General features: G+C 41.6%; 1 protein-coding gene across 1 annotated transcript; it reads right to left on the reverse strand.

Annotated features, from left to right (window-relative positions):
- Positions 1-3,884: 3,884 nt before the first annotated feature.
- LOC108789699 (olfactory receptor 5B12-like) lies at positions 3,885-7,852 on the reverse strand. The gene is made up of 2 exons (XM_018559779.1): positions 6,923-7,852; positions 3,885-3,986 (listed from the first exon to the last, which is right to left on the reverse strand). The coding sequence occupies exons 1-2, from the start codon at positions 7,850-7,852 to the stop codon at positions 3,885-3,887; spliced, it is 1,032 nt and encodes a 343-aa protein (XP_018415281.1).
- Between the last annotated feature and the right edge of the window lie 5,462 nt (positions 7,853-13,314).

The raw sequence follows: 13,314 nt of genomic DNA on the forward strand, positions 1-13,314 counted from the left end.
CCTTCATCAGGCAGAACGTGTGAGGCTTGTTCTGCCTGATGAAGGGGATCCTGTGTGACCCCGAAGCGTTGCAAAAAGTGTATTGTTGCATGACACGTCAATAAAAGACGTTTTTCTACTTTGGAGTGCCGGTGTCCATAATTTCCTATACTGTATAGGAATCTGTCACACAGAGATTGCAGGCTTTGTTGATACATATATTGAAACAAAATAACAGTTATAAAGTAACAAAGTATTCCTGTCTGTGTTGCTGTTATTGTTCACTCTCACTTCCTGTCTGGTAAAATTGTTGTTGTTAAGATGGAAAATAAAGGAACATTTCTCTAACAGAGCCCCGGACAGCAGCAAAAATCCAACAGGGGTTCTAATCCTTCCCCACTTTATTCAAAACTAAAAAAAAATATGATTCTAAACTGTATCTGCTGTATCCCCAAAACATTTGTTATACTTTTGCATAGAATGTGGAAAGGTTAGAATTCCTGTTGGATTTTCCCACTATCCATGGTTCTTTTAGAGAGATTTCCCCTCACTTCCTGTTCAGGTGTCAGACATTTACCAGAATGGAAACATTTTATCCCATTCTATCTATAAGTAAAAAAAAAAAAGGTTTGGCTATACATACACTTTAAGGTAAATCTAACCCCAAATATGTCCGCACAGAAAATACGCCGTACGATAGACAATTTGCTGCGTCACTCACCTCTCCGGAATGCACACCTGTCTGATGCCGGGGATCTGTTCATGATCCTTTTTATAATATATAGCTTCATCCTGGGAGCAATTCTCATCCGTCCCCGAGCATTTAATTATTTTCACCAAGAAACAAGACAGATACTAACCGGTTTCTTGAGGATTCTTTAATGTGCCAGTAAGGAATACTTCCTTTAGTTTGTGGTTCATGTGTTAACCCCACAAGTATGAGCAGTGTCCAAAATGATCATTAAGGGCCCATTCACACTTAAAGTGACATTAAACCCTCAGATGTTTTAACATAAACCAATACTGTAATGTGCGCCTTACTGTAATCCATGGTTGTTTCCCTTCTCTTTGCTGCTCTTCCTTTTAAATCCTTCTCTCTTCTCATGCTCGGGGAGAACTTCTGTTTGCAGCAGACTGCCTTGTCTCTGAAATGGATACATGGTGTCTGTGTGTAGGTTCACAACCTGAGCCAGCACTACAGGAAGAGGCACTCAGCTGCAAAGGGAAGTTCTCCCCAAGCATGAGAAGAGATACAGATTTAAAAGGAAGAGCAGCAAAGAGAAGGGAAACAACCATGGATTACAGTAAGGCGCACATTACAGTATTGGTTTATGTTAAAAAATCTGAGGGTTTAATGTCACTTTAAAGTGTATTTCCACTTCTGCAGCCAAATTGGGATAATACCTATCTTATATTTGTTAGGTTCCCATTCACATAGCATAGGCTAAAACAATATGTAAAAAATACTACTTGCAGTTTAAATTGCTTTTACTTAGGGTTAGGTTTTCTTAGCTTCTTTAGGGTTGCAATTTCTACTTGCCTTCTCCTTCTTTGTAATGTCAGGAGGGGCTGTGAGGGGTGAGAGGTTTGCATTTAATGGTAATGAAGTTGATGAAACACAAATTTCTGTCCTTTCTGTAAGGACAGGTCACAGTGAAGCTGCTGAGAAAAACCTGGATTCAGCCATGTTGCCTCCTACAAGTTTTTATTTTTTTAAATTATTTTTAATTTTGCTCTGTGAATGGGAACACATAACAAACATATAGAAGGGTTTTCTCAAATTCGACTACAAAAGTAGAAATACATTTAGGTATTCCATTGCAGTTCATTAGTGTAGGTTACATTATGTATTTTGCATTAAGACAGCCCAGTTATTATGAACAGGCTTCCAACCCACCACAAAGGATGAATAAATGACCTCTTTTTTTAGCAAGAGTAGGGGAGTTGCAGTGCACGTGATGACTGAAAGAGACTTACCAGGAGTCCAGTCCGAACCCAGGAATGCACGCACACCATGGTGCATGGTCATGTGCAAAAACTCTCTGGAAAACATGCGTTGGTGCACGCATGGGGATGGTCACTGGCAAATGTGACCCTTGGACTTCTTGTCTCCTTCTCTGGAACTTCATGACTTCGCTTATACGTGTATGACCCTGGCTTATGATCCTGACCTTGCTCCTGCCTGCTAATCTGCCCTCCTAAGTATGATCTTGGCTAAGGCTCTGACTCTGCTTCCAGCTATCTGTCTGGTTCCTCTCTCCCCTGCTGTCTGGTGTCTGCTCATCTGGTCACCCTTGGCACAAAGCTCTCCAGCTTCCAGAGGTTCTGCAAGTCACCCGATCCCTGCAGACTCGCCTGCTCCTTCTTCTACCTTGAGCATCCACAGCTTCTGCACAAAACCTTGTCCAGCAGCCAGTGCAGGCGTCTTTGCCATTCTGCATCCCCACCTTCTCTGTCTCCATCCCCAGGGGTGTGGGACAAGAGCTGCTTGGGTAGCCCCTTGTCCAACTGGTCTCCATCCAGGTACAGGACAGTAATGCATGCATTTGACCACTTGCTGCAAAGCGTATGTAGTAATGGGCCCTCAAAGAACTCCAGTTTTGCTAAACATTATTACACTCCAACCTTTTCATAAAAACATAGATGGAAGCAAAAGACCAAAATGGTCCTCAGTTTCCCCCTTTTGTTTACCATTTTGTCTGACTATCGATCTGTGTTTGTCCCAAGCATGTTTAAATTCACTTACTGTCTGTTGACTGACTCACTACCTCTGTTGGGTGGGTGTTCCAAGCATCAATTTCTCTTTCAGTAAACTAATAATTTCTAATCTTAGATTTGAACTTTCCTCCTGCAAGTTTGAGGTCATGTCCCGGTGTTCTTGAGTTCAGATTCGTACTGATATTACCACCCTCCTGAATCTTATTTAGAGGCACCATTCAGTGCAGGACTTTGCAGGTATTTGTGATCCACATTGCACCTTGCCAACACATAACTCACATGTGTTTCAGAACACCTTTTGTGCCTTGTGATGCAGTGCATTCATAAAAAAAAAAAAGGTGCAGGTCTGTTTTTTTTGTGCACTGAGATGCCCATTTAAAAAAATATATCATGATGTTTGTTTTTGAAAGATTGAGTCTTAGGAAGTGGTGTGACATCCATAATGATATGTAGACATGTAAGCTGTGGAAAAATTCAGTTTGGATATTTCGTTATTTCAGGATTTGGGATTCGGATCCAAAATTCAATTCGATTCAGATTCTAGCGCAATCTGAATTTTCGTTAGTTTCGGATGAGTTTGTGAATTATCGTTGCGAGTAAAACAGAAAACCATTTACAGATAATAATGCTAAAGCTGAATCTCCCAGACCCGAATGGCATTCGGGATCCAAATTTCTGAATTGCATCTTGGGGCTCCTGAATGCCATTCGGGTCTGGGAGCCATAGGCATATATTACTAAAGCTGAGGCTCTCAGACCCGAATGCCATTCGGGAGCTCATGAATGTCATTCGGAAATTTGGATGCCGAATGCCATTCGGGTCTGGGAGCCTCAGTATTATATGTATATACTGTATATGGCTCCCATGTTGCCATAACGAAAATTCGTGTTCAGACCCATTCGGATGCATTAAACCGAAAAACACATCTGTTTGGCCAGAAAAGTCACATGTCCGATTCAATTTAGTTTTTTAACAAAATTCAGATGGGAAATCCGGATTGGAACACATTCAGATGCATTGGGAATTGGAAATTTGGATGTGTCCAAATTTTGGAAAATTTGTATGAATTTTGATTCGGAACTGAATGAAACGCACACATGTCTAATGATATGTCAGGTAATACACTAGTAATGTGCAAGGTGACTAAAGGGGTGATCTGAGTACTAGAGAGAAAGATTTGCATGTCATCATTCATAACCTCCGAAGCCATGGGAGGTTATGAACTGACAAAGGGAGGAGCTGTAGATTGCGAATAGAAGGGGGTCTGATGACAGAGCCTTGGAGGAGCCCTACAGAAAGAGAAAGAAGAGAGCAGGAGATAGTCTGAGGTGATACTGATGGAGTGCAAGGAACCCGGAAGGAGCAAAGTCTTGGAGGTTAAGGGAGTGGAGTTCATTGAGGAGAAGGAGATAGCCAGAGGGCTTGAGACGGATGTTGTTAATGAAAGTGCAGCTCAGACAGTTCCGCACTAAATGTTCTAGGAGTTTGGAGGCAAACAAGAACAAGGAAATGGGTCTTAGGCAGTTAAGGTTGGTGGGATCAAGTGAGGGCTTTTCACGTATGACCGGTGGATATTTCAGAGGGGAGCAGAAGATGCCACTAGAGAGGGAGAGAGCGAAAATGTATAGAAAAATTCTGACAGTGATAACACTATGATAGCATATCATCCTCCTGAATATAACAAACATGTTACAATCACTCAGTGCTTACTATTTTATTAAGTATACTGACATTGATGTCACAGCTGACTCCGCCAATTTGCTATCATTCGGACGGTACTTGTCAAAATTTAATTCTATGGCAGGAGTATATTGCGCGTGGTCGGGTCGGCGGGCTTTTATTTAAATTTAGATGAGTTGGCGGCATCATGGACATTGCTGGACGACATGATTGACCCTTGAATTACCTCGTTGGATAATTTTTTTCATTGTTTGGGTTTTTTGTTTTATTAAAGGAATAGTCAAAAATTGTGTTGGATTTTTTTTTTCAATTAAAGGATTTTTTCTACAAGTCTGGGTTTATAATTTACATTTTAATTTAACCCTTTAGTGAATGAGTAGATGTACAAGTACCCCTTACTCATTCACATGGTGGGGCGGCATCTGGGTGCCCCCATTATGAAAGGGATACCCTGATGCAGATAAGCCCTTGTGCTCACAGATCCCCACAACCACCGGGTCAGAGTTGTGGGAAAGAGGCCCTTGAAAAGCACCCTCCCAATGCCAAGGGCATGTGGCCTGGAATGGCAGAGGGAGGCAGGGGTCGCTTGCTTGCCCCCCCCTTTCTTCGAGGCCAATGCTCGAATTAAGGGTCTGGTTGGGTATTTTAGGAGGGACCCCGTTTTTTCCCCCCATTTTTTGGTGTTGGGGTTTCTCCTTTAAAAATTCTACCAGACCTAAAGAGTCTGGTATGACTTTGGGGGGGACCCTATGCACTTTTTTATTTTTACCTTGGGGGTCCCTCCTAACATTCCTACCAGACCTAAAGGGTCTGGTATGAATCAGGAGAGGCACCCCGCACCATTATTTTTACTATGTGTTTACATTTTGCAGACCGTTCTCCTCGCTTCCGCTGTGTCTTCAGCTCAGCCAAGCCGACCTGTGACAGTTTCATTGTCACATGTCGGCTCGAAACGATGAGGCTGAGTGATTTTCACTCACCTCATAGTTCTGCTTTCACGTCACTTTGCTGCAACGAAACACAAAACAAAATGATAACGAAACGAACATTCGTAAAGACTACTGCTAACGAATTTTGTCCAAATCCGAAACCAGAAACAAATTGACTTTCGGACCCCAATCCCGAAAAACTAAATTACGCAAAATCCGAATCAAAACAAAACGAAACAATTTTTTTTGCTGGTGCACAAGTCTATAGTTAAGTATTTCTACCTCATTTTCTGTCAAACAGATGTTATTTCAGTGATCAGAAATGGACCTCCCATATGTAACATATTATAATTATCATCGAATGTGCTTGGAACCTCGAATATTAAATACAGAGAAATGAATATAGAGATTTCCTATTGTTCACGTGTAGAATCTACTCCTCTATTGCTGGAGGCTTCCTGGATGTTTTATTAAAGAATGGAGCTGGGTCTTTATATGGTGTCTATTCTCCACCGTATCCTCTACGCGGTGCACCACTCCTATCCCCTTAACCCTCATCAATTAAACGTCAGTAGAGATTGGCAACATCACCACTTCAGGATCCTCAGAGAAAATTAGATAGAAATTGTATGGCAATTGGCAGCAGGAAGAGGCATTGGGGTTGATTTACTAACCTTATAAACACGCCACGAACAAGTATACACCTCTGTAGTGTGTTCCCTCCCAGCATGATCTATTGGTGGAATCTAGACACCTTTGTAGTGTGTACACACCCAGCAGGTGGGTTGTGCAAAGCCCTGCATGAATTGCAAGGTGATGTTGTGTAAATTAGCTCTATGTTGTGTTGCTTGCATTGATGAATGCAGGAATGTAAATGCATGAGCTTACCATTTTTGTCTAAACTGTGAAGCAGCATTATATATGCATCATGTGCAGGATTTTTGCATATATGGCATTAGTGGAAATATGCTTTTAGAGACTTTTTGGTTGATAAATACGTTTTGCTGTGTAACAATCACACGCAGCTGGTGCATGCGTGTGTTTAGGTTAGTAAATCACCCCCATTGGCTCAGCCAGCCGCTCTCCTTCCAGCGACCTGGACGTTCAGGCTCCACGGTGTCCACAGGAAATTTGTATAGACCATTAGCAGCAGACCAAGGGATGAAAAATAGATAAATAACAATCACATGAGTCTAATTATCTATAAAAATCTATTTTTTTTCTCACATATTAATCCTATTCTTGCATAATACTTTTTACCAATGCACAACAGTATTTTTATTTAATGAGATCTTACTGCAATAATACATTATTTTATTTTGTTATTTATTTCTTCTAAACCCAAATAGTGACAACTATTAATAAAAACACGATTCTTACATTGAAAATTGTTTTATTTCATTTGATTTACTTTAGCCCTTTTTATTTCTACTTTGTATTTTTTTGGTTTTTAAGGGAAGTCCAATCCTGGACAGTCAGTTGTCATTACAACAGGTGCCCCCATGGGAAGATTTCCATCAGTGAAAATCTGACAGTGGTTCTAACTTTTTCCCGTGCTATCCAAGCCCATCAAAAGGCATCATTTATCCCTAAATATTTTTAAAAATTCTACTTACATGTAAAATATTATGTATAACATGCATGAAGGCCCTTTTAACCTCCTGGTTCCTTAGGCTGTAGATAAGGGGGTTCATCATTGGGGTCATTACTGAGTAGAAGACAGAGGCCACTTTGTCTCGTTTGTCCAGGGCACTGGAAGGTGAGCGAAAATAAGTGAAGAATACTGCAGCATAGAAGACGCTGGCACACATGAGATGAGAAGAACACGTGCTGAAAGCTTTCTGTCGTACCTCAGAAGACTTTATACCTAATATGGTGGTAAAGATGAGAGCGTATGAGACCAAGATTGCCGACAGTGCATAAATACCACAAGAGCCAACAGAGAGAATAGTTATGATGTTGCAAAGAAGTCTTTTGGAGCAAGACAACTGGAGTATGGGAAGGACGTCACAGTAGAAATGGTCTATAACGTTCGGGCCACAGTAATGGAGACCGAACAAGCAGCAGGTCTGCACAAAGGACTGAAAGCAGCCCACGGAGAATGACAGACTGACCAGAGACACACATTTGCTTTTGGTCATGATGGAAACATAGTGAAGGGGGTGGCAGATAGCAGCGTAGCGGTCGTACGACATACTGGAAAGTAGGAGAATCTCAGTTCCTGCCATGGCAGCAAACAAGAAGAATTGGATGGCACAACCATGAAAGGATATGGTCTTCCTGAGGGATAGAAGATCGGACAACATTTTAGGAGTTATAGCTGTAGAGTAGAAGAGGTCCACCGCTGAGAGGTAACTCAAGAAGTAATACATTGGAGTGTGGAGGTTGGAGGCAACAAGGACAAGAATAATTAAGCCGATGTTTCCGAGTACGGTCACGAGGTACACCATGAAGAAAAAGGCAAAGAGGGGCGGGACTAGTTTATCATTATCGGTCAGTCCAGAAAACACAAACACGGTCACTTGGGTGTTGTTTCCCAGAGCCATTAATTTCTTCCACTGTAGATAAAAAATTATCTAAATTACAGATATGGATATTGTAAGAGAATCTCCTTGTTTCTTCACCGAGGACATAGACGGCGTCGCGCATGCGCAGTCCGCGCTCGTAACTCTACTTCCCGGGCACATGCGCAGAACCCTACTTAAGCCACGAGCAAACAAATCTTCGGCGTCCTACTGTTGATTACAGTGAACGCTGAAGATTCACACCCTGCAACAGCTGACTACCCCAAACGGACTACCGTCACCTCCTACACATCCTCCTGGGACAACTTGTCAAGGCACCTCCTCCTATTCATCCAGAGATCACCCAAGGGACTTTTGCTTCCTACCTGGCTCTGGGAGTCATCACCCAGTGAGCGCCAAACCGCAAGTATCTTCAAACTACTATCTGAACATATCAAACAGCTGGAAGTTCATTTACTACAGTACTTGTTTTATGAGAGACTATTCAAATAGTGCATTGTAGTGATTCATGCAAAACCAGTGAGAGGGGAGGCCTGTATGTTTCTATGGGATGCCACCTGTGGTTCATCCGCTCTGCACCTGTGATTATACTTTGCTAAACTTACTCATCCATGAACTCATATCTATTATATCTGTTTAGTGATTTTAGCATGCTGATGAATTAAGGAGGAGACATCACCTTTACTTTCAGCCCCACACAACACCTAGTGCTATCAGTATACACTGACTTCTTAAACCCCCCTGCTGGGGTTAACCACTTCCTTTCCCCTACCTCGGTTAGATGATGTTAATGGTTCCACCACCATATCTAAGTTGCTGAGAGAGGAGAACTGAACCACATACTGAGATAACCGAGACCTACGTTGCTCCGCAGTTGCGATCCAAGTGTGACAGATATATTTAAAGGAACTGGTGCTGAGAGAAATATGGAGGGTGCCTTAGCCAACCTCCTTTTTTTTAAAAACTAGCTCAGTGGTTCTCAACCTGTGTAACCTCAGGACCCACATTTGTCCTTGGTCATTTAGCCGTGACCCAAGTCGCACTGCAATGGAACACATGGCATTGCGGTACCGCACATTACAATGGGGCCAATAGAACTGTGTGTTGAAGATGCATTTCAAATAAATGGCATTCAAATAAATGGCAATGCACTCCCTACACCTGAACGTGCGGTAGGTGCGATTACGTTAATTTTTCTAAAATCCACAGTCTCCCTACCTTACAAGAACTGGAGTGGATCCTCAACCTGGGGTCCAGTGTGGGCTGCTGTACTGTGACAGAGCGCTGTGCACCTGTGCATTGCTTGTACAGTGACCTTGCACACCTTGTAGAGGTGCCAGGAGCCAGAATGTGACATCACTCTGGTCCAGGCACCTCTACAGGACACACAAGGGAGCTGTAAGCAACGCATGTATGGATGGAGAATCCTCGCGGCCATACCCCCACCCCATCCCATCTCAAGCTGACATTCGGCACTGGGCAGCATATTTTGAATGGCTACTCGGGGTTAGAACTGACAGTGCTGCGCTACGGGGAGGTTGAGGAACCTAGAAAAGTGGATGGCATGCGGCGACCCACTAAACATGGGGTCGCGACCCACTTTTGGGTCACGACCCACCAGATGAGACCCAAGGATCTAGCTGAATCTAGCTTAATGATATTTTGAGTCAGTAAGCCAGAACAAGCATGCAGCAAGTCAATTTGCAACAATTGAAAAAAAATCTCTGCTCAGCATACTTCCTCCATGTTAGGATGTATGGAAGGCACTGGATCCTCACGATAACCAGACAACTAGTATTTTCAGAAGAAAAGAAGAACAATGGCAGCCATCCTAGTTCTCTCAGTAAAAAGTTTTTTCTATATATATTTCCAGCAGTTCATCTATGCTTTTCTACAGAAGAAATATTTGTTTTCGTTATTATTTTTCAATACCTAACATCACGCTCGAGAGAAGCGGACCGATTTTAGCACAAAATTGATTTTGCAAGGAGATTCTTCATTTATTAATCACTCTAGTTAGGTGTCTGTGAAGGTTCTCATTCATCCAGATCATGGTATATCTGTAAAAAATAAGTCAAGGCAACTGGACTTGCTGTATTTTTTTTCTTGAAGACATTTCGCCGGTCATCCGACCAACTTTCTAAATTCAGAATGACTTGTACAAAAAATAATCTGGGAATAAATATAGTGAATGTCGCTCCAATCCACATAATCTGTTACTCACAACCAGGTGTTGATTGTATTTGCATCATTGAAGTCTATTAGGTGTTATGAACCTGCCCAGAGAGAGGTGTTAAAACAGCATTGTATATGGCAGACAATAGATGTCTTACCCCCAAAAAAATGAAAGCTGGATGGATGTCCAGTGAAACGTCTTCAAGAAAAATACAGCAAGTCCAGTTGCCTTGACTTATTATTTACAGATACAGTCTAGTTAGGCACAAATTACTTTAAAACATTGTTTTATTATTTTTTTGGCATTTAGGGTAGTTTAATTTTTTTAAATTTACTGTTCTTGGTGTTTTCCCTTTGTTTTGTTAGTTACGTAATTGATCATTGTCTACAGCACGGGTGCCCATTAGGTAGATGGTGATCTACCTGTAGCTCTCAACGCTGATGCTGGTAGATCAGGAAGGGTGTCAGCCTGAGTCTGCTGAGCCAAGCTCCCTGACACCTTTCTGGTGGATTCTGGTGGTTCAAGTGCTATGTATTACATCAAAGAATATTACTTTACACAGCCTGTTGCAACATACAACAAGGTGAGCCAGGAGAGAGAGCGAGGAGAGACAGCGAGGAAGATGAGCAAGGAGAGACAGCCAGGAGAGAGAGAGCAAGGGAGTTTTTGTTGTTGTTAGATCTCATGTAGCTCTTCATTTGAAAAGTAGATCTTAACACCAAAATTGTGGGCACCCCTGGTCTACAGTCACTTAATTTTTTTTTATTCAGCTTTCTTCTTTTTTAGTTTTTTTTTTTAATAAGTCAAATAATGATACTGGAACAGGGAACAGGTCTAAAATAGTTGAAACTGGCTTCTGTAACCTCCAGGAACCAATTAAAAACTACTGAACTCATAAAAAAATCATAAAACATGTATGTAAACCTTTACGATGAACTTTGTTTTTGTTCTTTTCTTTCCTTATGGTCTTTTACTAACCCTTTAAAAACATTCTATATCTCTTGTCAAACTAAAAAAAATATACTATCCAGATCTAGCTGGATATTCCATAAGCTTGTCTCTTCCTTGTATACACTGCCAGTGCTGCACTGATATCTAAAGCGGTTCTAAGCTGGCCATTGGACACGAGTTAGATTTTCAAAAGAACTTTTGTATGAAAGAACTTTCTATCAGTTGATAGGGTCAAATCGATGATCAATTTCGGCCCTATTGCGAAATAAAACTACAATAAAAAATAAAGTAAAAAATAAATAAAACTTGAAGGAGCAGGATGGAATTTTTTTTTTTAATGGACACAATTCTAACAGAGAATGTGGTTTTTGTTGGAGAAACTCCATTAATTCCAAAATCGAATGTTAAAATAAAACAAAATTTCGTACAACATTTCTCAAGTGTCTGGTGGCATTATTGGTTGGTAAAGAAAGATCTTTTGTTCAAAAATATGCTAGTGTATGGCCAGCTTTATCAAACCTGTACAGTTCACTTCTGTAGACTACGAGACATCTCAACATCCTATCTTATAGTAACAAGGAAAGGGAAAGGTGTTCTGCAGCCATAACACCCTTCCCAACCCTCAAACCAGGATTCAGCAACCTAGAGCGACAACACTTATCTTCCAAAGCTTCAGTGCAGTGAGGGGACTTTGTCACCCTAGGACAGGGAGTGTGATCTTCCAAAGCTTCAGTGCAGTGAGGGACCTTTGTCACCCTAGGACAGGAAGTGTGATCTTCCAAAGCTTCAGGGGAGTGAAGGAACTTTGTCACCCTAGGACAGGAAGTGTGATCTTCTAAAGCTTCAGGGCAGTGAGGGAAATTTGTCACCCTAGGACAGGAAGTGTGATCTTCCAAATCTTCAGTGCAGTGAGGGAACTTTGTCACCCTAGGACAGGAAGTGTGATCTTCCAAAGCTTCAGTGCAGTGAGGGAACTTTGTCACCCTAGGACAGGAAGTGTGATCTTCCAAAGCTTAAGTGCAGTGAGGGAACTTTGTCACCCTAGGACATGAAATGTGATCTTCCAAAGCTTCAGTGCAGTGAGGGAACTTTGTCACCCTAGGACAGGAAGTGTGATCTTCCAAAGCTTAAGTGCAGTGAGGGAACTTTGTCACCCTAGGACATGAAATGTGATCTTCCAAAGCTTCAGTGCAGTGAGGGAACTTTGTCACCCTAGGACAGGAAGTGTGTTACTGGCAGAATCTCCAAATAAAAATAAATAAATCCTGAATAAAGAAATCAGTGGACATTCAACCCCGCAAAAAATGTGTTTTGTTTCGGATTGATTCAGATTTATATTCCTTTCATTATTTTGGATTTTGAATCCAATATTTGATTCGGTATGTTATTTGGATTTTGGATCTGTTTGAATTTTTTCATTTCAGAATGAAAGGGTTTCTAAACCATCACATTTTTTGCATATATCTACTGCTAGCAAGCAGTAGATGTATTGAAAAAGTAAAAAAAAAAAAACCGCTTTAAACTTACCTGTGTCTTCCCCACGCGCTCCTGTCTGAAAATCTTACTAGTCTATATACTTACCTAGTGTCTCTCCTCATCTCCCGGCCGAAAATTTGAACTGCGCATGCTATAATTTTCAAGGAAGCAAAAACTGTAAATTTTCTAATCCTTAGTGCCAGTGAAAGTAAGCAAATCTAAGCACACCAAGGTGTCTGACGCTGCGCATGCTTGTGTCCCAGCTTTGTGGAAGAGGCCTGAACCACCTAATATACACCATTAGTTGGATCACATTCAGGAAATTTACCTTATGGAACACCTTACGAGCTCCATTAAGAACACCTCCGATAGCTTCCGGAAAACTTTGTTTCATTGAAAGGAGTTTATAAATTCAGCTGAATATCTCATAATGAGATGAAAATTGGGGACAGTGATTATCAGAGGAAAGAGGGACTTATTTTTTTTGTATTTTATTTACTTTTTATTGTTTTTTGTTTTTGTCCTGTTTCGTGTATTCTATTCAGTTTATATTTTTATCTGGTCGGACTCAAGTGGCCCATTAGGCCTCATTCACACCGAAAACGGCCGGCACGTACAGCTCCGTGCTGCGTGCAGGACCATATCGGGCAGCTCTTCGGTGCAAGGACAGGTGCTGCGTGTGACTAGTATGCAGAAGTCCAAAAACGTCACCAGCACTCCAGTATAAATGTGAATAAAGATACATTTAATGACACGTTTGTCATAAATGCTATGTATGCATGTATGCAAATGATTAGTATGCAGCCCCCGTCCTTCTCTATGAGACTATGTGGCCGTACACCCCCCCCCCCCACCCTTTCCCCCATGTGCATGCACACAG

This window comes from Nanorana parkeri, unplaced genomic scaffold, assembly GCF_000935625.1.
Source record: "Nanorana parkeri isolate BGI_ZX_2015 unplaced genomic scaffold, ASM93562v1 scaffold416, whole genome shotgun sequence".
In the NCBI taxonomy this organism is placed as follows: domain Eukaryota; kingdom Metazoa; phylum Chordata; class Amphibia; order Anura; family Dicroglossidae; genus Nanorana; species Nanorana parkeri.

Bases quoted from the DNA above. Each gene is read 5' to 3' on its own strand.
- LOC108789699 (XM_018559779.1), bottom strand. From the start codon at position 7,852: ATGGCTCTGGGAAACAACACCCAAGTGACCGTGTTTGTGTTTTCTGGA. The intron at 3,987-6,922 runs GTAAGTAGAATT...CTCTTTCTGTAG, and splicing joins TTATACATAATATTTTACAT to GGCTCCTCCAAGGCTCTGTC.